A 24,312-nucleotide genomic window follows, 5' to 3' on the forward strand; every position below is an offset into this window, starting at 1 on the left:
AAAAATTTATGTTCCCCATTTCTGTGCTTTTTTCAATTGGGAGGGTAAATTTGATCTTTGCTACTCTAGTTTATCTGAGATTGGAAGTCCTGGGTGGATTTCTTTAAAAATGACAATTTGTAGGATAGATAAGATGGAACTAAAAGGAGTCAAGCATTGGGGATGTCGGTGAAATTGGACGAAGTGAAGGATCATGGGGCTTAGGCTGTTCTGGGAAAGAAGGTAAGAAGGGAAGCCACACTCATAGAATGGACTAGAGGGCTTCATAATTCAGAGGACAAGGATGGGAAGAATATGGCAAAGAGGCAGCTAGCAGTTTGAAGAGGTTGGGGTCAGAATTAGGCAAGGTGAGGACTTCAGTGGTGAGGCCATTCAAGGCCACCAGCTGCAGGGTGTGACCATCCTTTAGCTTGAGTGGAGGATGAGGGGAAGTTGTTGAAACTGAGGGAGCATCCAGGATGTGGAAGCATGAGTTACCTCTGCCTGGGAGAGCTCCAGAAGTTTTATCAAACTCTGTGGTAAAGCCTCATGGGAGCTGAGAAAATGCCACCAAACATCCCTGCTCTACTATCACTATTTCTGCTAAGAGCTGAAACCAAGTGAATGAAAGGTAAAAATTAAAGAGATGCAAAAGTCTGGAGGAAACTAGTGCTTCCAAGTGAAACAGGGTTTGATGGTGTAGGGATGGACTGGGACGTGGGGTGCGTCCTCAGAGTCATAATCATGGGTGGCTTCAGGCTCTGCAGAAAGGGCTTCTCTTTCCCACCATGAAGGGAGTGAAGACTGCCACGACTTTGTCCAAGAGGACCGAGGGGCTGCTTCCACCACGGCCCAGCCTGCACACAACCATGTGGCTTGTTCCGGCCATCCATCCCCAATCCTGCAGCCCAGAGAGGCAGACAGAGGGCAGTTCCTAATCTTTTAGGAGCTCATCCAAAAATGGGGTGTGGATGGTGAGAGCCACTTGGTCCAGACTCACTCGGCTGTGCCAGCTCTTCCTGAGCATATGGATTTCTCCCCACTGAGGGCTGGGGGTTGTATACTTAGAGAGCAGCAGAGAGTGCAGGCCTCAAATGCAGGCATCCCCCTCAGGCCCCTTGGTGGGCAGCCTCTGATCTTGCCATCCTTTGTCACAAAGATCCCCGGAGCAGGCAGGAAGCCCCCCACCTTCCAGAGCCCTAGAGGCACCTGGCACCCACCAAGTGGGGTGACTTAGACCAGTTATTTAGTCTCTCCTAGTGGAGTCTCTCTGGCTGTCCAACGGCCCCGTAACTTTGCCCGATCACACCATCAAGGGAGGCTCTGCTGCCTTGGGAAAGCACCCTGCCCACTTTCTGACACAGAAAGGTGTTCACTAAAGGTCTGTCCCCAGCATCCATCCACTGGTCATCATTTCACACAGCCTGGAGCTCAGTTTAAGCTCAGTAAACGTCTGCGGTCTGGTTTCTTCCTTCAGGGGCCCAGCAGAGGCCTCAGGCTGCAGTCTTTCTCTTCTGCGGGACATGTCTTCTCCAGCTTGGTGTCCTCTCAAATGCACCCTGATCCTGGCACCTTGTAAAGAGTGTCCTCTCAGCGAGTCCCAGATTAAACTTGACGTGACCCCCAGTCTGCTGAGGTGAGATAGAGCAAGGCTGAAGCTGTTCCTAGTCAGAAAGTCACCATTCTGGCATCTGGTCTGGCACTCCTGGCCTGGCCTGCCCACGAGGTCAGAGGTCACCTACTGATGGCCTCAGGGGCTCATGCACCAGGGCAGACTCCCAGGATGGGCCTTGGTTCTCACTGCCAAAACTTCTGTCTCCAAAATCCCAACTCTACCATTTTAAGGCCAACAGACCTGGGCACCACCTCTCTGCCAAAGGCCTGGCGTGACCAGAACCACCCCCATGGGGGCCAGGACACTAGGAAGACACCAGACGGGTCACGGGTCTTGATTTATTGAGAATTTACACAAGGGAGCATCATACAGTAAATAATTTCCAGGGCTTCATAAAAATGATTGTCACTCACTGTGCTTCACAAAAATTCTTTTAATGAATAAATAATTTGATGAAATCAAAACTATTTACAATATACACAAACGGAAAAGCTTCACATCTGTGAATCTGATCATTGATCTCTGCTTTTTTTGGAACCGAACTCCTCCCCAAGCTTTTCCCTTGGAAACAATACAAATCTGATAGAAACAACTCATACAACATAGCTTTGTTCATTATACTTTATCTGTTAGTCTTGGAAAGCTACATAAGCTGATATTGTGCAACATGTTAAAATACAAATATTAACTAAAATAATATATTATCATAATGCCAGGTAGCATTCTCCACAGAACAAAAATGTACACTCAGCTGTAACAATACCAAAGTTTCACGGGCCACAAAATAATACCCCAGAGGTACAAATTCCTTCATAAGAATATAATTGTGCTCTTTAATTTACCAGCTGTCCACGCTGCTCTGAGGAGCCGGTGCCTAGGAGGACGGTACTGGGTGACTGTAGGCTGTTGGGTGGGTTTCCATCAGGCAGCAGTACTGGGAATCGGGCAGTGCAAGCAGTTTTAGAAACACTTTCTGGGGCTCTTCAGAAGAGCCGATTATGCAAAGCAAAAGAAGCGTATTGAGAAGTCTTTATCCCATCGGCACAGATACCATGGCACGTTCTGGCTTTGCAGGCTGAGAGGCTTGTCTGCGGGGCTCTGTATACCATCAGCCAGAATTCAAGTACTCCAGGGCTACCTCATAGCAGAACTTGTACTGGTCCTGGAACACAGAAGGGACATGCGTCAGTGCAGCGACATTATGCCAGATTGGGGTTTTATTTGGAAGACATCAAACTGAGAAGGGTGTGAATCAGAAAGTCATGGTTCTGAACCATACACACGGTTGCTGTTTGTAGATGTGTTCCCGCCAGGCCCGACAGGAGGGGTGTTTTGGGATATCTATGTGCATTAGAATTCCTGGGATGTTCTAGACACTGGAACACACATCTATGTTTGTCCACGCATGTGTGTCTGCCTGTACATCAGCATCTTGAGTACAAATTGTGGGAAAGCCAAGGGGTGGAAGGAAAGATAAGCAGGGTTGGAGGAGATGCTTTCCTGATTTGCTTGATAAATAAACGTAGTTTCACTCCTAGCCCAGCTTTACCTCTGGTTTTCAATCAGCAGGATTTCTTCTTCTTCTTCTTCTTTTTTTTTTTTTTTTGCTTTTTAGGGCCGCACCCGTGGCATATGGAGGTTCCCAGGCTAGGGGTCCAATAGGAGCTATAGCTGCCAGCCCACACCACAGCCACAGCAGCGCAGGATCTGAGCTGCATCTGCGACCTACACCATAGCTCAAGGCAATGCTGGATCCTTAACCCATTGAGTGAGGCCAGGGATTGAACCCACAACCTCATGGTTACTAGTTGGATTTGTTTCCGCTGCACCACGATGGGAACTCCAGGATTTCTTCTACTTTATAAGTGTTTATAAGCACCTCTTAAGCACCAAGCACCTTGACCTGGTCCCTGAAGTCCATGGTCCAATGAGGAGACTGAGACACGGACTCAATGACACCCATGAGGGGTCGCCAGTGTGGGTGCTGTGGAGAGGGAAGCAAAGCTTCTTAAGGAAGATGTGCGGGGGGTGGTAGGTAACAGGAGGGAAGGAGGAGGCACACATGAGCTGGGGGAGGGAGGGCTACATGCCCTGGTCTGCTCATACCCCGGTGTATGCCTGTGGTCTTAGCATCATGGTTAACTGCATCTTTTTACTCTCTAAGTGGTGCTCCAGTTTGAGTGATCAAGTCCATGGTCATCCTAACAGGCATTCCAGGTGAGGGTGACAGAATTGGGACCACAGGAGGGGAACGTCTGATACCCTCTGGGAGCCACATACCAGTTCTCAGTGGAGCAGTGAACTCACTTCTTCTGAGCATGGCTTTCTCAGATCATGGACCGCGGCCTGAGCAAGCCGCATGCAAGGTGCTGGCCTTCCGGGGTCTCAGGTGGGAGGGACGGGCCTTCCGCACCTGTGTTTATACAGTGAGTTGACAGACGCTCGCCAGGGTGTGGCCCCTGAGCCAAGCAGAGGGACACAGGAGTGGAGGATGCCTCCACCTGCCACGTGGCCGCAGCCCTGTCACTCAGCCACTCGCAGGCTCTCCTGCCCTCGGTCAGGGAGAAGCTTTCACAGTGTGATGTCAGCACCTCTGCCTCACACCCAACATGACGGCCCCACCAAGGAAATGGATCTCTGACTCTGGGGTTTACCAAATTAATTAAAAAGAAATTTCCTTTTTTGGGCCTAATTAGTCATTGCAGTTTTCTTTCCTCGCCTACATTTTGTTCCCTGAATGCCTGACTAGGCCACCCTGTTTATTTGCCAAGACAACAGCCATGGTCCATCCTTCCATGGACAATGCACCTGTCCTGAGCAAAGGGGCCCAGTTCACAGCTCGGGGCGGTGGGGGTGTGTGTACATTTTTTTTTTTTATGGGCTGCACCCACGGCATATGGAAGTTCCAAGGCTAGGGGCTGAATTGGAGCTGCAACTGCCAGCCTATGCCACAGCAACACTGCATTCAAGCCACATCTGTGACCTACACCGTAGCTCACGGCAATGCTGGAACTTTAACCCACTGAGGTTAAGGGGAACTCCCCCTTGTGGTTGGTTGCATTTGTACATGATGACAAAACACGGGTTTAGCAGCATCTGATCCAACCCGATAAACATTTAAGGCGAGAGACTGAGAATTTCAAGGTTCCCAGAAACGAAGACAGAGAGTAAACAGATCAGTCAATGCACTGAAGGTGCCATGCAATTAAACATTGATGACAGAAACTGCTAACAGGACAGCCAAAACACAGTGCCAGACAGCATCAAGTCTTGGGGAGGATGTGAAGAACCTGGATCCCCCTCCCACCCCCACCGCCACTGCTGGTGGGAGGGTAAGATGGCACAGCCCTGTGGACAACGACCAAGGGGTCCCTCCAAAGGGTTACCCTCTGGCTGGGTGATTCCACCCCGAGGCACACACCCTGGAGGACTGAAAATATGGGACACTGAAACTTTCTGATTCAATCCCAGGACTTATTATTCCAGGGCCTGATACTTCTATTTTCAGAATATTGAAAAGAAGTCATTTGAGTTTCAAAATTTGGATGTTGTCAGATCACCAGGCTGACACTGGCTATGGAACATTCCAATCACTTCTCCGGTTTTAAATCACACAATTGGTTTTTTTTTTTCAACAGAAACCGAAGAGATCCAATTCCTTACTGCAGAAACATGACGTTGCACAAACCTAACAGCACTTAGTGTAGCTGCTGACTATGAGCCATCCTCTTAACACGGTAAAGTGCACTTAGAGGGCCACGTGGGTCAGGACACAGACAAGGAAATGAGGAAGGGGTTCTGGGTTCACCCTAAGCGGTGGGAGTGACTGAAGGTGCTCTGTTGCAGGCATGGCTCCGGTTTTCAAAATGAACTCCCTCTCTGATCCCTCCCAAGCACACTGCCAGCCCCTATGGATTCTGTGATGACTGGTTTCTGAGTCAGGAAAATAAAGGGAACAAGAAGAAAGGCTATGAATTGCTGCATCTCCTCCCCCAAGCACCCCGAGAAATGCCTGAAATCTTCCCTCATTGGAAACTGATTACACTTGATCACCAGGTACAGAGCTGTGATCTGTGGCTTCCTCTCTGGGCTTCCTTGCTCTTGAACAGTGTAATTAAGCTGCACGAGCCATTTCTGTGCTTCAGGGGAACGGTTATGCCTGGGTCCCAGGCTCTCCTGATTTGGGTGACATTAGCTGGTGACATGAGCATCTTTGTGCTGGACCCGTAACCAGGGCAACAGGATCCTCTTCTCCAAGACCACGGACCCCACCTTCACTCCAGAACCACAAAGAGGGAGAAAGTGGAGTCTGCAAGGCACCCAAAGTGAGGTCACCCTTTCAAAGTCCCTGCTCTCTAGGGGAGGTCATACGAGACCACGGGCAGCTGCGGGTGGCTCCCCTGAAGGGCTGGAGGGGGCTTTGTCAGCACCAGCAGCCTGTGTCTGCGGAACGGGGTCCTCCAGTCAGCCTGTCACTTCAAACACCCATGTCGCGTACCTGAGAAGATTCAAAGAGAAGAGCCTGCCTGGCTCACCTGGGGCAAAGCTTCCCTCCGGATGCACCTGTCTTTGAAACTAACACGAGCCTCAGTTTCAGACGGATCCTGCTGACAAGTCCTCCAGGCTGAAAAAGCCATCTGATTGGTATGCCTGCCAGGCAGGGGAAGTGGACCCCTGGGACCAGGAATCCTGGGTGGGACCATCTGGTTCACTGTTCCAGTGGGTCCCACTGGGTGAGCAACCACATGCCCAGGAGACCCCTGGGAGGCAGCTTCATGTCTGACAATGGATGGACGTGTCATTACCCTCGTCCACAGCTCTGAAGGGTCTGTGCACTTTCCTGCAGGGCCCAGCTCAGTCCCTGAAGCCAGTTCCCCATGCAGACCTGTCAGCCCATAGCTGCTACATTCCTGGGTCCTGGGAGCAGCTCAGGGTGACATGGGTCCAGGGACAGGGAAGAAATGTCCCCTCACCCAGCAAATGCTTACTGGGCCCTCCCCGAGCCAGGAGCTCTGCTGGGCCAGGGGTGGCGGCCCTGCTTCAGGGACATCAGAGTCGGGGAGTCGGGGGTTGGGGCCGACATGAGGGCAGGGACTGCAGGACTATGGGTGGCAGGGCCAGGTCTGGGGGAAGCTAGCAGATACTACAAGGGTCCCAGGGCCACTGGGGGCACAGTTTAGGGACCTGAGTAAGCCTCTCTGACTCCCCACTTGAGGCCAACGCCCTCTGCTCCCACAGCCCACCACCCACACACCCTCAGCCACACTGACGCACATCCACACACATACCTGCACGCATAGCCACACAACCACCCCTACACATATACCTATGCACACACACACACACCTACACACAAAGCCTTATACACACAGCCACACATGCATATCTACACGCACACCTGTGTACACACACACACATACCTACACACACAGCCACACCTATGTAAATACGTCTACACACATGGCCACTGATAAACACACAACCTAAACATGCATACATACACATACACACACACCCTCCCACATGCACACCCACACACACCTACACCCACACACCCCAGCCTGTCAGTGTCATATGAGATCTCAGATAGAGCTTAGGGACAGTTTATGCTCGTGAGCAGAGTCACTGTGTTACCCACACAGGGGTGGGGTGGGGTGGGGGACCTGCAGGGCCAGGCATGGCGCTTTGTAGACGTGCCTTGGCCAGCGCATTACTGCAGTGCAGGGAAGAGGCAGGGCCCAGCCCAGTGGATGGCTCTCCCTGCTGGGAGGGGAGGTACTGGCAGAGTCTGGGTGGGAACCTGGGACGGGGGTGGGGGGGGGTTGGAGAGGAAGTGGGGAGGTGGGTTCGGCCACCCTGCAGCCTGCATGCAGGACAGCGGAGCCTAGTTCATCCAGAACGGCTGTTCTTGCCTGGCAGGACACCACTCGGGCTCTGTCTGCCCCTGTCTCCTGGGGTGAGGCCTGGGCATCTGTATTTGAGTTTGTGAGGTGCAGGTGTGATTAATGTACAGACAAGCCGAGAGCCCTTCTGGACCAGCTCTAAGTTTCCTAGCCTCAGGTGTGCACTGGGATCACTTGCGAAGCCAGACCCAGATCTCCTGGGTCAGGGTCTCTGGTGGGGGGGGGCGGTCCTGGGGCCAGAATCTTTTAAAGCTCCCATAAAACAAAAGTCCATTTCCTAGAGACAGAGATTAGAATTGTGCTTGCTGGGGGAGGGGCGAGTGGGTGGGGCCTGCATAGAGGCTACGGGTTCTCAGTTAGAAAGGCGGCAAGTCCTTCAGATGTAACATCCAGCACAGGGATGGGAGGGATGGCTGGAACTGCACATCCGATCGCTGCGGAGGGTAGAGCGTAGGCATTCTGACTGCACACACACAGGCAGCTAAGGTTAACTCTGTAAGGATACGGATGTGCTAATGATCTTGACCTTGGTAACTGCTCGACACTGTGTGCGTTTATCACATCAGCACGTTGGCCAAAGCTCCCACCACCTCCCGGGGGACAGTATGGTTCTCTAGGAAAGACCTGCCCCCTACAAGCTGCTCCTCGGTTAAAATGGGGCCCTGGACACTGCAAAAGCCAAGGGTGGAGGCAAAGGTGAGAGAGGCCTCTGTTGGAGCAGCTGGTTTTCCAGCAATGGGAATAGATATAAAAGGGCTCAGAGCAGGTAACTCTGCCTCTGACCAGGCCAGCAGCACAAATCTCAGGCTGTACCATCTGGCCTGACCCCCCAACCCAGGGACCCAGTCCTTTGATGGGGGCTGGAGGCTGGTTGAAGAGATGGATAATGGAAAAGCTGGGTAGAAAGAGGGGTCAGGAAAAACAAATCCAGTCTCCCCTGCTGCTTAAAACATCTAGTCTTGTGTTAAAGTGATTTTTCTTTCTGGCCATCAACTAGCTTTTCCTTGAAGCCTTGCCCCCAAACCTAAAAACTGGAAGAAATAAATCTGGAGGGACCTCCGGCTCTCCCTTGAGCATGCCACCCTTCAAAACAGATGGGTGGATTTTCTAACTCAGAAGGAAAAATAATCAGAGATGGAGAGAGGTACACTGTCCCTCGAGGACATTCACGCCACCCTGGTAGGGAGGGCGTGGCAGTAAATTTTGGTGTTTGATCAGAAGGGGCCATAAACTGAGATCCAGTGGGGCCTGGCCAGGGCTCTCCGTGCCCACCGGCCCGCCTCCAGCAGCCACTGTAAGGGTGCACTCCAGGGGCCTTCTGGTTCATGTTTCTTTCTGTCAAAAGGCAGCTGGGAGGTAAGCTTTCAGCTGCTGGTACCACACTTTGCGCTCAGGAGAAACTCAGGTCTTAGATGGCCTTTTATGCCCAATAAAATTGTACCAGGTTTTATCACCCTGATCTGAATTAATCGATTCTTTCAGCCAATATACATGTGCATCAGTACCAAACTAAACAGACATTGTACTTACAGGCAAGAACAAACAAGCAAATGACAAGGGCCCTGATTCAACTCAAGAAGCTTCAAACCCACTGAAAAGAGCACTGTGACATTTTCCCTCTGGTCACCAGATATTATCTACCATCCTGCCAGCAGTCATTGTGACAAATTTATCAGATTTTTTCCCCCAGGAAATTGCAGAACTCCCCTGCATTTCTCAGCCACTGAGCTTATCCTAAAACTGGCGCTGACCCTAAGGGTTTGGGGCATCCAGGGATCCTATTTTTCTGTCATGATCACACACAATTACAGAAACTCCCAGGTTATTATAGAAAAGTGGGCTGGGGTCAGAAGCTTCTTTCATGAAGAATCACCCCAGCCTTGTGCTCTGCACCATGGCTTTGGGAAAAGCCACGTTGTTTCTGCCCATAAAAAACTGGTGAGTCACAGAAGCTGCAGCCAGAGCCATTTAAGGAAAGGCCTGGAGGGTCTAAGGAGCTGCTGAACTCAGGCTGCAGTGAGAGGGAAAGGACATATTTTAAATCAAGGTCGGCTTTGCTCAAGTACCCACTCAAGCCTGGAAGCTACACACCTGAACCTGAAACTGGGAGCAAAACACCACAGGACATCATAGGCAGAATATTTTAATCTATGCATTTGTTTCCATCCTCTGCCAACTGGCTTCTTTGTCCTAAACTCAGGCCGATTCTAACTGCCTGACTCTGCTTTTCTCAACTGCCTCCCAGGCAGGAAGATTGAAAATTCCACGGTGGAGGGGGGACCCCTTAAAATTCAGGGTGGGTCTGGGGAGGGAGACAGTTCTGAATGGTGAGATGTGGGTCCCCACACATGAAACCTGGAGCATGGGAAAGGCACCGAGAGCAGTGGGGGCACATGTGAAGCACCGGGTGTGTACATGCTGCTGCCGCTGTCACCTCCTCCCTGCCTCAGGTGGGCCTTGGGCCACACCTTGCCCTGTGGACACCTCTGCTACCCAGGACCATCTTTCTCACCTGGGCAGTTTCTGGAACACGTTCACACATGCAGGATCACCCCAACAAACCAGTATCAGCCCCAGTGTACACACCCCAGGCTCAGGCAAGCTAAGTGATGTGCCCAAGGTGACCTCAACTGCCATCTATCTGAGGTCACTTGAAGGGGCAGAGCTGAGAATACACTGTGGGTCTGCAAGGCATCCCCAGGGCAGGGCGGGGAGCAGCAGTGTGTGTGGGGACAGTACCATCCTTCTTCCACAGAAGCCAACAGGTGCTTCTGGGCATGAGAACAGTGCATCCAGCATGTGAGGCATGTCAGCCAGGAAGCAGGTGGCCCTGGGGAGTGGCTTGTGGGGACCGTGTCTGCCTCGTTAGCTTTCGCCTGAATCTCGACTCCCTCTTTAGTTCCTTTATTATATTTTAAATTTTAACTCCACTGCTGCAGTGCTGTGGACTCAGGATGCAGCCTTGCTGAGCTCCTCAGCATCCTGGTCCCTTCCCCGCCCTGACCCCGGCCATTCTCCCCACCTGGGGATTAGTCCCGCTGTTTCCTCCAGATCCTTCCTCCACTAACAGAGAAGCACAAAAAACCTAATCGAAAAGCTTCCTCCTTTAAGCTAGTCTCCCGTTCTCGAGTCACAGTGGTTGGCATTTCAACAGCTCCGCACAAAAAAGAGATTTCACGAAATACTCTAATAATTCCACACCGTCCTTTGTTTCCCCACCTCTTTAATCCTCTTCTCAGACGGGGCCGCCGTAATTACATGCAGTAGTCTGCATGTCAAGCCCAGACTCCCAGCTCTGATAAATATGAGGTGATTAAGCTATTTATAAAATACATAATTTGAAAATCTGGCATCTCATGTGCTCTGATTACTTCTTCTCCACGAAGGCCAAGCGCTTAGCCATGTGGAAGGCGCAGCTGAGAAGGGAAATTAACAAGGATGTTCGCTGGTGAGTTTTCCTCCGTGTCCCCCCCTCACTCCCACCCCCCGTCACCGGTGTTGAGATGCGTCCTCGTGAAAAAGCAAAGGTGGGGGGGGGAATGAGACAGAAAACCCCGCACTATGGAAGCCACTGCACTGCTTTGCCATGAACGCATCTCTCCCGGCGTGGGCCCGAGCGAGGGGCTCATGCTGACCGGGTGTGGCTCCCTGAGCGGGACAGATGGGGACCTACCAGCAGGTCCACCATGTTGGGCTTGTTGTTTCTCAGTGTCTTCACGGCGTGGAAGACGTCCACGGTCCTCTGGTGTCGCAGCATCTCACAGACGATGCTGATGGCACAGAAGGTCCCACTGCGGCCTCCCCCGTTCCTGTGGGAAGAGGAAGAGGAAGCAGGTGAGAGCTGGGTCTGCTCTCACACCACACAGCTCACACGACCCAGGTCGATGCCTAAAGCCTTGGACGCTTTCGGCTCGGAGGCCTCCCGGCTGGGGCTCCCCTCCTGGACCAGTCCCTCTTCTGGGTGGAAAGGGGCCCGTGGTTCATCTGGCCAGAGGTGATGGAAGACGGGCTCATTCTCCTCTCACAGCCTCGCCACAGCCTCGCTTCAGCCCAGAGGATGTAATCTGAGACACCACCTTATCAGTTTTAATGGAAAGGGGCTGTGGAGGAAAATTTTCAATTAACAAACACCTCATCCAGCACCTTCAGGGAAATTGTGATGGGTGTGGGTTATGCTCAAAGATGGATTTGGCCTTAACCAATCCATTAGGATTTCATCATTTATCTCTAAAACATAAGGATTCTTTTTATTTTATTTATTTTTTTGGCCACAGCCGTGGCATTGTGGAAGTTCCCGGGCTAGGGATCGAACCAGCATGATGCTGGATCCTTCACCCAAGGAGCCACCAGGAAACTCCACAAGGGTGCTTTTTAAATAAAACTTTTAATTTTGAATTAGTTTTAGAGGTACAGAGTCACTGCAAAAATGCAGAGAGAGTTCCTTGCATACCTACCTTCCCCTGACATGAATGTCTTACATTACGATAGCAGACAGTCAAAACCAGGAAGTTAACCTTAGTACCATACTGTTAACTAAACTGCAGACCTCAGTGAAATGTCACGTAGTGAAAAGTGTCCTTTTCCTGGACCAGGATTCAGTCTAGGACCCACCCTGCGTGCAGGCATCACAGCTTCTTCGTTTCCTCCATGTGACGGGTCCTCTGTCTTCCTTTGTCTTCCTTGACTTTGATGCTTTCAGAGAGGACCGGCCAGTGCTTTTGTCAAAAGCAAAATACAGAATGTAGATGTGGAGGGGCCTCTGTGCACAGCCTGAATCCTCACAAAACACCGACGGCAGAAAGTCTCCTCATCTGTGTTTGAGGGATGTTTTCTCATCACTGGAAATGAGGTTATGAACTTTGGGGAGAGAAGCACGGAAGGGCTGTGGGCTCCCTGGAGGGGCGTAGGGTGCTGAACTGTCTTCCCGATGGTGACGTCAACCTCGGTCACGTACTGAGACGTTGGGCACTGGGCAGATTTTTTTTTTTTTCACTGTGTAGTTTTGTTTCTCTTTGGAGTCAATAAACATCTTGGGAAAGATACTTTGGGATTATGCAAATATCTTGTTTCTCCTCAAAGTCTCACCTGCTGATTTTAACCTCGATGGGTGGATCTTGTCTGCACCAGTCACTGTGACATCTGCCTTTCCTCTCTCCTTCAACATTCTAAAGTGAGAGCTCTTAGTCATCATTGAAAAAGTGCTTGTTTTTATTTTACTGTTTATGTCAGTATAGATTTATACATATGAATTTCATTTCTATGAGCTAAATAGTATCTGTATTTATTTTGTTGCTGAAATTCTTCCAGTTTTGGCCACTAGGGGGTCCATCAGGCCGGTTCTTCCATTTCTTTTCACACATTTCCTTCCTTTCTGAAAACATCCCTGGATGTTCCAGGCTCATCCTGTATTTTCTTCCCTGCACCAGCTTTGGAATCAACCTCTTCTCCAAGGAGCTAACAGATTCTCTTTAAAAAAATAGACACAAGGAATTCCTGTTGTGGTACAGCGGAAACAAATCCGACTAGTATCCATAAAGAAGCAGGTTCGATGCCTGGCCTCGCCCAGTGGGTCGGGCATTTGGTGTTGCTGTGAGCTGTGGTGTAGGTCGCAGATAAGGCTTGGATCTCGCACTGCTGTGGCTGTGGTGTTGGCCTGCAGCCATAGCTCCGATTTGACCCCTAGCCTGGGAATGTCCAAGTGCCACAGGTGTGGCCGTAAAGCAGCCGTAAAAAAGAAAAAGAAAAAAAAGGACACGATATCATTGTTATCACATCCAAAAGAAACACTACAGTTTAACAGAATCAAATTTCTAGTCACTGTCCAAATTTCCTAAATTGCTTTAGACATTGTCTCACACTTGAATTTTTTATTTATTTTTTATTTTTTTTATTTTCCCACTGTACAGCAAGGGGATCAAGTTATCCTTACATGTATACATTACAATTACATTTTTTCCCCCACCCTTTGTTCTATTGCAACATAAGTATCTGGACAAAGTTCTCAATGTTACTCAGCAGGATCTCCTTGTAAATCTATTCTAAGTTGGGTCTGATAAGCCCAAACTCCTGATCCCTCCCACTCCATCCCTCTCCCATCAGGCAGCCACAAGTCTTTTCTCCAAGTCCATGATTTTCTTTTCTGTGGAGATGTTCATTTGTGCTGGATATTAGATTCCAGTTATAAGTGATATCACATGGTATTTGTCTTTGTCTTTCTGGCTCATTTCACTCAGTATGAGATTCTCTAGTTCCATCCACGTTGCTGCAAATGGCATTATGTCATTCTTTTTTATGGCTGAGTAGTACTCCATTGTGTATATATACCACATCTTCCGAATCCAATCATCTGTTGATGGACATTTGGGTTGTTTCCATGTCCTGGCTATTGTGAATAGTGCTGCAATGAACATGCGGGTGCATGTGTCTCTTTTAAGTAGAGTTTTGTCTGGATATATGCCCAAGAGTGGGATTATGGGGTCATCTTACACTTGAGTTTTTAAATCCTCATCCAAGCAAAGTCCACACATTGCACTTGGTTGACAGATCTTGCAAGTTCATTTTCGTCTATAGGTTCCTCTTTGCTCTTTTTCTCTCTTGGCAATGTATCTGTTGAGGAAATGGGGTCATTCTCCCTGCACAGCATGCCACAGTCTGGGCTGTTCTTATTCATCGCGTCTCTGAGAAGCATTTCACACACCAGTACCTACACTTCTGGTGAATTGGGAGTTAGCTTCAGAGCTTCATAAGAATTCAGGCTTTTTTTTTGGACAAGGACACCTTATAAATGAACTTTTAGGAGTTCCCATCATGACGCAGTGGTTAATGAATCCGACTACGAACCATGAGGTTGTGGGTTCGATCCCTGGCCTTGCTCAGTGGGTTAAGGATCCGGTGTTGCCATAAGCTGTGGTGTAGGTTGCAGACGTGGCTCGGATCCCACGTTGTTGTGGCTGTGGCGTAGGCCGGTGGCTACAGCTCCGATTCAACCCCTAGCCTGGGAACCTCCATATGCCTCGGGAGCAGCCCTAGAAAAGACAAAAAGACAAAAAGACAAAAAAAAAAAAAAAGAACTCTCATTAGGAAGCAGGCACAAGATATCAAGTGTTCCTTGTTTTGTGATTCTAAGATTGCTCACTGTGTTCCAATGCCAGCTTGTTCAGTCCATGATTAGGCTCCAAAGCTGTTTTTAAAATAAGGTATAACATACCTACAGTTAAGTCCACAAATGGTTAAGTATATATACCTTAGTTAACTTTCACAAACACACGCACCTCATAACCACCATCCAGGTCAAGACATAGACAATGATCAGCGCCCTGGACTCCTTTTTCATCAACACTGTCAATCCCCTAAGATAATCTCTGTTCTCATGTCTAGCGGCAAAAATGTCATCTGTATGTTTTTGAATTTTCTTCACATGGAATCAAACAGCATATCCCCTTTTGAGTCTGGCTTATTTCACTTAATATTATTGGTATGAGAATCATCCATGTCGTATCATTTACTCTCCTAAGTGGCTAAGAATAATTCTGATTGAGGGGATAAGCCACTCCATAATTTCTTTTTACCTAGGAGCCGACGACTGTTTGGGTTGCTTGCAGTCTTCTAGGTCATGAGGCCACCTGTTATAAGCATGTCTTGTCTTGTATACCCGACTCGTTCCTATAGTTGTACCCGGGATCAGAAGAGCTCAGGGGATACATTCATATTTAGCTTTCAGGGATGTTGCTAAACAGCTCCCAGAAGGTTGTACATACTTACTTTCTACCAGCAATGTTTGGGAGTCCAGCTACTCCACTGCTGCCCTACACTTAGAATCATTCATTTGTTAATTGTTTGAATTCCAGCCTTTTTGGTGAGCATGAAGTAGCAGCTGATGTTAACGTATTAATGTATATTTCCTTGAAAACGAATGGTGACTTTTCTATGTTTTTGGGCTATTTGGATATTCCTTTTTAAAAAATGAAGTTCTCGAAGTTCCCAATTGTGGCTCAGTGGTTAAAAACCCCGCTAGTATCCATGAGGAAGTTGGTTCGATCCCTGGCCTTGTTCAGTGGGTTAAGATCTGGCGTTGCTGTGAGCTGTGGCGTAGGTCACAGACATGGCTTGGATCCCGTGTGGCTCTGGTGTAGGCTGGCGGCTACAGCTCCAATTGGACCCCTAGCCTGGGAACCTCCATATGCCACAGGTGCAGCCCTAGAAAAAGACAAAAAAAAAAGTTCTTGTCAAGTGTTTTGCCCAAGTAGTTGGACTGTCTGTCCTTTTCTATCGACTTGAAGTAGTTCTCAAGCTTTCTCTCTATGAATCTGTTGTCAGAGGTATGGATCACAAAACTCTTTGCTCAATCTTGTGTTTTCACTTCCGCTGGTGTCTTTTGATGAACGGATGTGCTTATATTTTAAAAAAGAAAACCTCTACTGAAGGATGGTTGAGTTACAATGTTGTGTTAATTTCTGCTGTACAGCAAAGTGATTCAGCTATACACATATATGTTTTTTATATTCTTTTCCATGATGGTTTATCACAGGATACTGAATATAGTGCCTTGTGCTATACTGTAGGACCTTGTTGTCAGAAGCGCTTAACTTTAATGAAATCCAATTTACTAAAGTTTTCCTTTACGGCTAGTATTCTGTGTCCTGGTAACATGTCTTTGGTTCCTCCATGGGCATGAAGATTTTTCTCTAGAAGCTTTGTTGTTTTCCTTTCCACAAATTGGTCTACCATCCACCTGGAGATGACTTCCGTACGTAGCATGAGAAGCGAGACCAGGTGTGTGGGCAGCTCTTTCCACCACTGCTCCATCACAGGCGTGTTGCTGAAGGTCATCTGCGTGAAGCAGATGAGCCCAAGGTGTGGCTTTTTCCTGGATTTTCTCTTCTGCTCCCTTGGTCTGTTTTCTCTCTTTGCAGTGACAGCACACTTTCTCCCCATCAGCTTTGCACCTAATGCTTTCAGCAGCTGCCGACCACTGCTGTCTGCATCCATTACTTCATCAAGGGGTGAAAAATGGTTATATCTCAATGGTTCCATTTCATCAGGTCTTACTAGCTGGAAGCCATGTATAAAGAAAAAGAATTCCCTATTTGCTTACTGTGAGCAATAATGCGACTAAGGAGCCATCCAATTCAGAGTCCCCGGAGGGCATCTGGGGCAGGGAGGCTCTGCCCATGACCAGCAGGTGGTGCCACGGCCTGCTGAATATGAGTTCTCAGTGCAGAGATGGACAGCAGGTTGCCCTTGAGGGTCAAAGCATCCTCTCCTGGCCTGCACTGGAGGATACCAGTTTAACCTAATTCTGCCCTCACAACTAAACATTCTCAGCCTTAGATTTTAAATCTAAACAACAATCAGCGTCCTCGCCAGGCCTGGTCAGGTCTCACGTCCACTGTGATGCCAAGAGAGGAAGAGGAAACACGAAGGCATCAGGAGGGAGGATGGTTCCCTAAAGAAAGCCTAGGTTCTCTCACTGGAAGAAGGGGTAGTGCTGGGCCGGCAGAAAAGGCAGAGGCCCACCACCTTGGAGCTGAAGAGCAGCCCTCTGGCTTAGCCATCACCAGGGGCAGTGATGCAACTGTTCAGTCCTGGGGTCACAGCTGTGATTAGAAGTGCAGTTGGTGGCTGTGAAGCAGCAATTTAGGGGGGCTTTGCACCTTCCTCAGCTGTGTCCTGGTGCCTCAGCTTCCTGCACTGGGACTCATCCCCTGGGGTTACAGCACTGGCCCTTGTTAGGAAGCTGCTAATCAAAGGGGTTCCATGCAAGAGGTTCCCAGTTCCGGATGCTGGCAGGCTCCAGACGCAGAAATCAGTATCGGCAAACTATTTTTAGTATCTCCCAAAAACCTACAAGAGCGAACATAAACTCTAACTAAAATGTCAGTTTTCCTTGCCAGGGTGTTATGAACTCACACAGGGACCCTCTGCTGACCACATTCTGATCAGAAATTGTATCTGGACATCAAGAAATAAACAAGGGGATGTGAGCTATCAGTGGATCCTTTCAGATATTTACTCAGTAGAGATGTGTCTTTTTTTTTTTTTTTTTGTCCTTTTAGGGCCACACCCACAGCATAAAGAAATTCCCAGTCTAGGGGCTGAATTGGAGCTAACTGAGGGCCTACAACATAGCTCATAGCAACGCTGGAGCCTTAACCCACTAAGCGAGGCCAGGGATCGAACACACGTCCTTATGGATACTAGTTGGGCTTGTTACTGCTGAGCCATAATGGGAGCTCCCTCAGTAGAGATGTTTCCAATGAAGTGGGTCTGAGAGAGGGAAGGGGACCGTGGGGCGGGGGGGTAGCTTTTCAGAGGATGGAGGAGAGGCCTTTGGGTGGGGACAGGTGTGAGGAGGTTCAGCAGACTCTTTCTTGTGGGGGGACACGCATTTCCTGAAGGATGGGACACTGCCGCGTTTTGTGTTGAGAGGCAGGCAGAGTTCTGGCCACCAGGGAGGCTCCCGGGGCCCCAGGGGAGGGGGTGGGAGGGTGGGGGGGTGTTGGGATTTTGTGAGTGGGTAGAACCCAGGCCCTTAGCCACGATGGCCATTTTAATGAGGGTCTGCCTGCCTCATTATTTCCCCTTGACAGAGACCTCACCATGGGCTTCGGATGACACGTCACTGAAGACACGGACATAAGCTCACACTTTCAGTTTCGGCACATTCTCTACTTATCTCCCTAATTGCCTGGCTTTCTAATTGCCAGCTCCACGAAGCCAGCTCCAGCGGGCTGATTAACCACACAGCTTCGCCCACGAGAAAACGCAGGTGAAAGCGCTCTGAGAAGCATGAGACGCTGGTCCGTGGCTCTGCACCTTCCACACATTCCAATAATCTGGGAGTTAAAACAATACCCATGTCTGGGTCCTCCTCCCCTCCCCCCTCGCCCAAGACTTTGATTTAAGTGGCTTGGGTGTGGCTTGCCCAGAGTGTTTTTTAAAGCTCCCTAAATGCGCAGCCAAGATTGGTAACTATTATTCTGTAGCAAGGTTCCCCCATTTTAGCACCTGCTAAAACTACTGGCCTGGAGACCCGTTGGCACACTGGCTGTTATCAAATCGTGTGTGTGAGTGTGTGCATGCGTGTGTGCGTGCATGCCTATGCGTGTGCGTGCGTGCATGTGTGTGTGTGTGTGTGTGTGTGTATTTCCAGGCAAATAAGACAAAACACTTAAAAACCACAAAGAAGGAAGAGTTCCTTGGAAACCTCTGACATGATTTCCGACAGAATTACCGACCAGTGTGATGGTAAACCAGCTTAGCCATTACCTGCTTTGCCAAATCTGGGCAGTGGGGTGGGGCACTCTGATTGAAACACTTCCCCCACAGATGGCTTCAAGTCACCAACAGTGTATCACCCAGGTCAGAAAATTCCCCAAAGCTTCACAATTGCTTCTCATGAGCTGGCAGCTCAATGAACCCACCCAGGTGGGGCTTTTTGGGGGTGGTGGTGGTGGCTCCCAGTGGCAAGGCCAGGGCTCCTTTTATAGCAGGGAGACACCCCCAGCCAAATGCAAAATGTGCACTATCTTGTTTTCTGCAAAGCGAACGTGTCACAAGCAGACCAAGCAGCTGTCACCCAGGCCTCTTATTTCTTTTCCATACATGTACACAATGGAATATTACTCAACCACGAAAAGAATGAAATAAGGGCATCTGCAGCAACACAGATGTATCTAAGTATTATCATACTAGGCACAGTTAGACAGTGAGAGGCAAACACCATATGATATCACTTCTAGGTGGAATCTAAAAAAAAAAAAAGGATCCAAATGAACTCATTTGCGGAAGAGAAACAGACTTTGAAAAACTTACAGTTACCAAAGGGGACAGGTGGACAGGGGGTTTGGGATGGAAATGTTCTCAAAGTAGGTTGTGATGATGGCTGTACAAGTATAAATGTAATAAAATTCCCTGAATTATTAGAAACAATAGAGCGAGACAAGCAGTGGGGAAGCAGGAGGCAAGCACTCACAGGCAGTGCACGACTGTGCGGCCCTCCCCGCCGTTGTATTCCTCCTGCCACTTGTCCACCTGGCGGATGAGCTTCAGGAAGGAGCGCTTGGACACCGGCGTGTCCCTGTACATCGGCCAGCCCAGGAACTGGAACTGCTGCACCATCCGATAGCCATCCTGGGGCTGCAGGGAAGTGGAAGAGGTGAGAACACAGGCATTATTCTCGCTGAAGCCCAGTGGGCCGATCCCGCCTTCACCTCCGCGCACCAGTGCCTGCAAGAACCTTGGCCTCTGGCCTGAGGAATCTCACTCCTGAGCTGTTATAAAAAAACCAGGTGTTTCAGAGGTCCCCTCGTAGTGCAGTGGAAACGAATCTGACTAGGGACCATGTGGTTGCGGGTTTGATCCCTGGCCTCGCTCAGTGGGTTAAGGATCTGGCGTCGCCGTGAGCTGTGGTGTAGGTTGCAGATGCTGCTCAGGTCCTTCGTGGCTGTGGCTGTGGTGCAGGCCGGCAGCTGTAGCTCGGATTTGACCCCTAGCCTGGGAACCTCCATACGCTGCAGGTGCCGCCCTAAAAGGCAAAATCCCGCCACGACTGGAATGCCTCCTGTTATAATTAAATGCAATTGCAGCGCGGTATTCAGGAGGTCACCTGGTCCCCGGTGGGTCACGTGAACTGAACCTCCCAGGGCTTCAGCACCTGACCTGCGACCCCTCTTCCTCCCCCGCTGCGGCCGTCTTGTGCTCTCTCCTCTCGGCCTCCCTTTCTCCCAGGCCCCTTTCTCTCCCTGCCTCTCACTTGCTGGTTTCCTTCAGTCTCCTGGCTTTAAATACTCCAGTAAGTCCTCGCTTTGCGTCTCCGCTTTAGACCTCACTTCTGAACGCCACCCTCACAGATTCCAAGGCTGACTCCATATTCCCACGTCGGGGGCTAATACTCAAACCTAGGACGTTCCCAGCTGAACTGACCCTCTGTCCTGCCCCCTACCCCCAGCAATCCTGTTAACCCCCACAGCCTTTCCTAACCTGGTTACTGTCGGCTGAGCAGGTTCTCAGGATGACAGACACTTCGTTCCCCTGGGATCCAACCTATCAGCCCATCCTCTGGGCTCTGCCGTCAAAATACACCTGAATCTCGTCACTGTGTACCCTCCACCTGCGGCCACTCCTGTCCCGTTCTTGTTCTTTCTCACCTGGATTATCATAGTAGCCTCCTGACGTGCCTCTACATACAGCAGCCAGAGGGTGTGTTTTAAAGGTAAATGGTATCACTTGACTTCTCTACTTAAAACCCTGGACTGGCTCCTGATTTCCTTTAGCACAAAAGCCCCAATCCTGCGGCCCTACAGAATCTTTGTCCCCCTGCATTGGCCCCAGCAGCTACTCCCATTTTTGCTTCCTGGGCTGCAGCCACAGCCACCTCCTTCCTGTTGTGGGAACTCACTGGACAGGGCCCCACCCCGGGGCCTTTGCACTGACTGTCACCTCTTCCTGGAAAGCTGCCTGCATGAGAGCAGGTGGCTGCTCCCCCAATCTGGTAGGGTCTCTGCTCACTGGGTACATCTGCTGTCCCTGTGTCCAGGCCCTGGTACCTCCTGCCTTCCCACTCTTCCTCCTGTCGTGCCGACTGCTTTCTAACAAATCTAGTATGATATCTGTTGTACCCACTATCTCTTGTCTGTCCTCTCCCTTTAGAATGTAAGCTCCAGAAAGTCAGGAACTTTGTTGTGCTCACAAACTCCTAGAATGGACCCCAGGCTTCTAGAGCAGTGACCCCCACACCCTACACACTCAACAAATAAGAAAAGAATGAGACCATGACACAAGCCGCACAGACCGCGGCCCTTACCCGGGATGCGTTGTAAATACGGAATATCCTGCTGATGATGTCTTCCTCTAAATCGGCAGAGACAAATTCCACCTGGATGGGGCCGTGTCTGTGGACTCCGTTTTCTGGCCAGTACTGCGGACACAACTGAATTTGGAACAGAGAAATGCGAGGTTAATGATAAGCATACATTTCACCCCTCATGGCTTGGGTGAGGTCGCTACCAGTGTCGGGAATTCTCATCACACCCTTGATTCACTTTATTTTCTTTGCCTTCCCTCTTTTCTTTCCAGCAGAGTCCTGAAATTCACCTGTCCTTTTAGTCCCTTTTCCTCCATTTTCTCCAAAGCATCTTCAAAACCTGAGCCATTTGGCTTCCCATGGAGGGTAGGTGGGTGCTGTTGAACACATAGCCGCTGGAGGAAACTCTTCTCATGCCCTGGGGAGATGCTACAAGCGGCCAGCACAAGAGCTGAGACTCTTGAGATGGACCTGGTGATGCCCGAATCTCCATCTTCCCTGTCTGGGTCACCTTGCAGTTTGCAATCATTTTTGAGGACCTGGCTACTTTGTGACAAGATCCTGGTAACAGTGTGGGATTACATTTTCACGCTCTGGTCACAACCCTTCCGGCACAGATCTAGAAAACCTGCTGTCATGAGAGCAACTGTTTTGCTGTTTTATCTGGAATCTCAAACTCCAGGGGTTGGTGATTCTGGGAAACTAAGGACTTTTGCAGGAACCTGAGGCACGTGACGTGGGTGTCAGGGGTGGGGGTGGGGTTGGTGGGAGGGGGCTTTCGTTTGCTGCTGCCCCATAGAAACACTGACAGGTGAGAAAAAACCCTGATCTGTTCTCACAGACCTTTCCCAAAACTCCAAGACCCAACTTAGGGCATTTAAAGTCTGAAATTCAACTTCTTTGGGGACCTGGTGTGCAGTCATGTTTTGGGGCAGCAGTGTTTAACTTTTTTCTTTTTAAAAATTCCTCATCTTATACTTATGATTCAGTATATATATTAACACTGTGTATATTAATTTGTCCTGGGAGAGAAGAAATTAACAATGACTAATATATTTTAAGATTTAATGGTATAAAATAATAATTTGAATTCAAGAAATATAAAATTGAGAACTCAGATGTATCTCCAAATTTCATACTATGCCGTTCTTTTTGGTGTATCTTCTATTTTATGGCTTTTGGTTTTATTTAAATTTTTAAATTTTTATGTTTTTCATTTTTTAAAGTTTGAAGTATAATTGATTTACAACAAGGTGATAATTTCTGCTCTACAGCAAAGTGATTCAGTTATACATGTACACGATCCATTCTTTTTCAGATTCTTCTCCCACATAGAACTCGTTTCTTTCTGATTTACCTGAGGGACAAATGGCTGGGGGCGGGGGGCAAGAGGGAACTACTTCACTGTTTTCTAATCTGTTTCTTTTGAGCCAAGAACAGGTGAGAAAAGTGTCACCTCATTCGAAGCAGAACCATGTACCTCAGACGGAGAACCTGCTGCCCGCATCTCCTTTTCCTGATGACTTTTATTTTCCAAAGAATCTAAAATCTCATCATCAAAGATCACAAAGGTTGACTTACAGCTGAGATCGCAAGATAGTTTTCAGAGTCATCTCCTTCCCTGTGTTACGAAGAAGCTCAAGCTTTGGATTTCAGATCAAGAATGAAAGCAGGATGGATGACTAAGGGTCTTTTTTACATTAGCAAGGTCTATGGTATGATTTTAAATTAAATAATTTATTTTTTTTGGCCTCCCTGTGGCATGTGGAAGTTCCTGGGCCAGGGATCAGATCTGCACCACAGCAGTGACTTGAGCGGCTGCAGTGACAATGCTGGGTCCTTAACCCACTGTGCTGCAAGGGAATGCCAAGTCTTCAGCATTTTAGAAATTGACATTTCTTTATTTTAAAATAATGTTTCCATGAAAAGTTTCCTTCCTCACCAGTGCTTCCTGGTGACAAATTATCAAACTGCCTTGGCAAAAGACAGCCTGCTGATGTTTATTTTCTTTTGATACCCAAGGGTACCCACTGTTAAAATTAATAAGCATCATAAGGGGAAGCTGAGATAGTAATAAAAGCTGGAACACGCACTTTTGAACCATTCCGCCCATTTTCTCTCGGCCGAGCTAGCTGTGCTGTCTGCTCTTTGAGTTCAGGCCCTGATCTAAAGCTTGTCACTTACAGCAGAGAAATATGAAAGCCCCGGGCCGGTGCCTGGCTCCCGACATACGCATTCTGCACTCTGCCCAAGGAAACCGTGTGGAAAATGGCTTAAATAGTGCACAACACGTCCATGAAGGGGACCTATAAATACTTAAAGTGGTGGAGTGCTATTCTTGTGCAATTGCAAAGCCGTTCAGTTCAAACGCTCCATTTAGCGTTCTCTAAAAGGCTGGATCCCGGGAGCCCCTTTTCTCCGGCTCTGAGCACCAGCGCTTCTGCCGCATGGAACGGGGCCTCTCTGTATCTCTGGCTGCCAGTCAGCCAGGGCTTGGTGTGGGTCCAGACAGTGAGGGGTTAGAACACAGCTTTCGAACCCAAACACTCTCGTTCAAAAAGAACACTCGAAAATCACTGATGGCTGGTTCACCAAAGTGAAGACAACAGCATCTCCTACGTTTCAGGATTCACGTTAGGGGAAAATGATGATGCTTAAGAGGGCATGGTCATTTATCTCCTGACTGTCTATGACTACGGAACCTTGAATCAGGGAAACTTAACCCATGGCATCATGAGTTAGAAAATCAGCGTCCTCCATCCTATTTCTAGGTGTGTTCCCTGAGCGGTGCTGTCTGCTTGTTTTTATAAATGGTTGCAATCTGTCCTCGGAAAAGGATCAACGGGGAAGACAGCTAAAATATTTAAGCTTCTTAAATAATAAGGACTAGATGAAGGCAGGATTATCATTATTATTTCATTAACTGGCTTTCAGGCTGGAGCCGTAACAATATAATGCAGTGCCTCAAACGTAATTAAAAACATTAGAGAATTGAAAGTCGGTGGGATTTA

General features: G+C 49.0%; 1 protein-coding gene across 6 annotated transcripts in view; it reads right to left on the reverse strand.

Moving 5' to 3' along the window:
• Positions 1 to 1,918: 1,918 nt before the first annotated feature.
• PTPRM (protein tyrosine phosphatase receptor type M) overlaps positions 1,919 to 24,312 on the reverse strand; it is a 749,971-nt gene continuing 727,577 nt past the window's right edge. For all 6 annotated transcript variants that reach the window (XM_047793745.1, XM_047793747.1, XM_047793743.1 and 3 more), the window contains 4 exons: positions 21,302 to 21,427; positions 19,472 to 19,635; positions 11,171 to 11,306; positions 1,919 to 2,756 (listed from right to left, as the gene is read on the reverse strand). In XM_047793745.1, the coding sequence (XP_047649701.1) occupies positions 2,703 to 2,756; positions 11,171 to 11,306; positions 19,472 to 19,635; positions 21,302 to 21,427 (480 nt within the window). In that variant the 3' untranslated portion in view covers positions 1,919 to 2,702. The remainder of the gene's footprint in view (positions 2,757 to 11,170; positions 11,307 to 19,471; positions 19,636 to 21,301; positions 21,428 to 24,312) is intronic.

Source organism: Phacochoerus africanus, chromosome 8, assembly GCF_016906955.1.
Source record: "Phacochoerus africanus isolate WHEZ1 chromosome 8, ROS_Pafr_v1, whole genome shotgun sequence".
Taxonomy (NCBI): domain Eukaryota; kingdom Metazoa; phylum Chordata; class Mammalia; order Artiodactyla; family Suidae; genus Phacochoerus; species Phacochoerus africanus.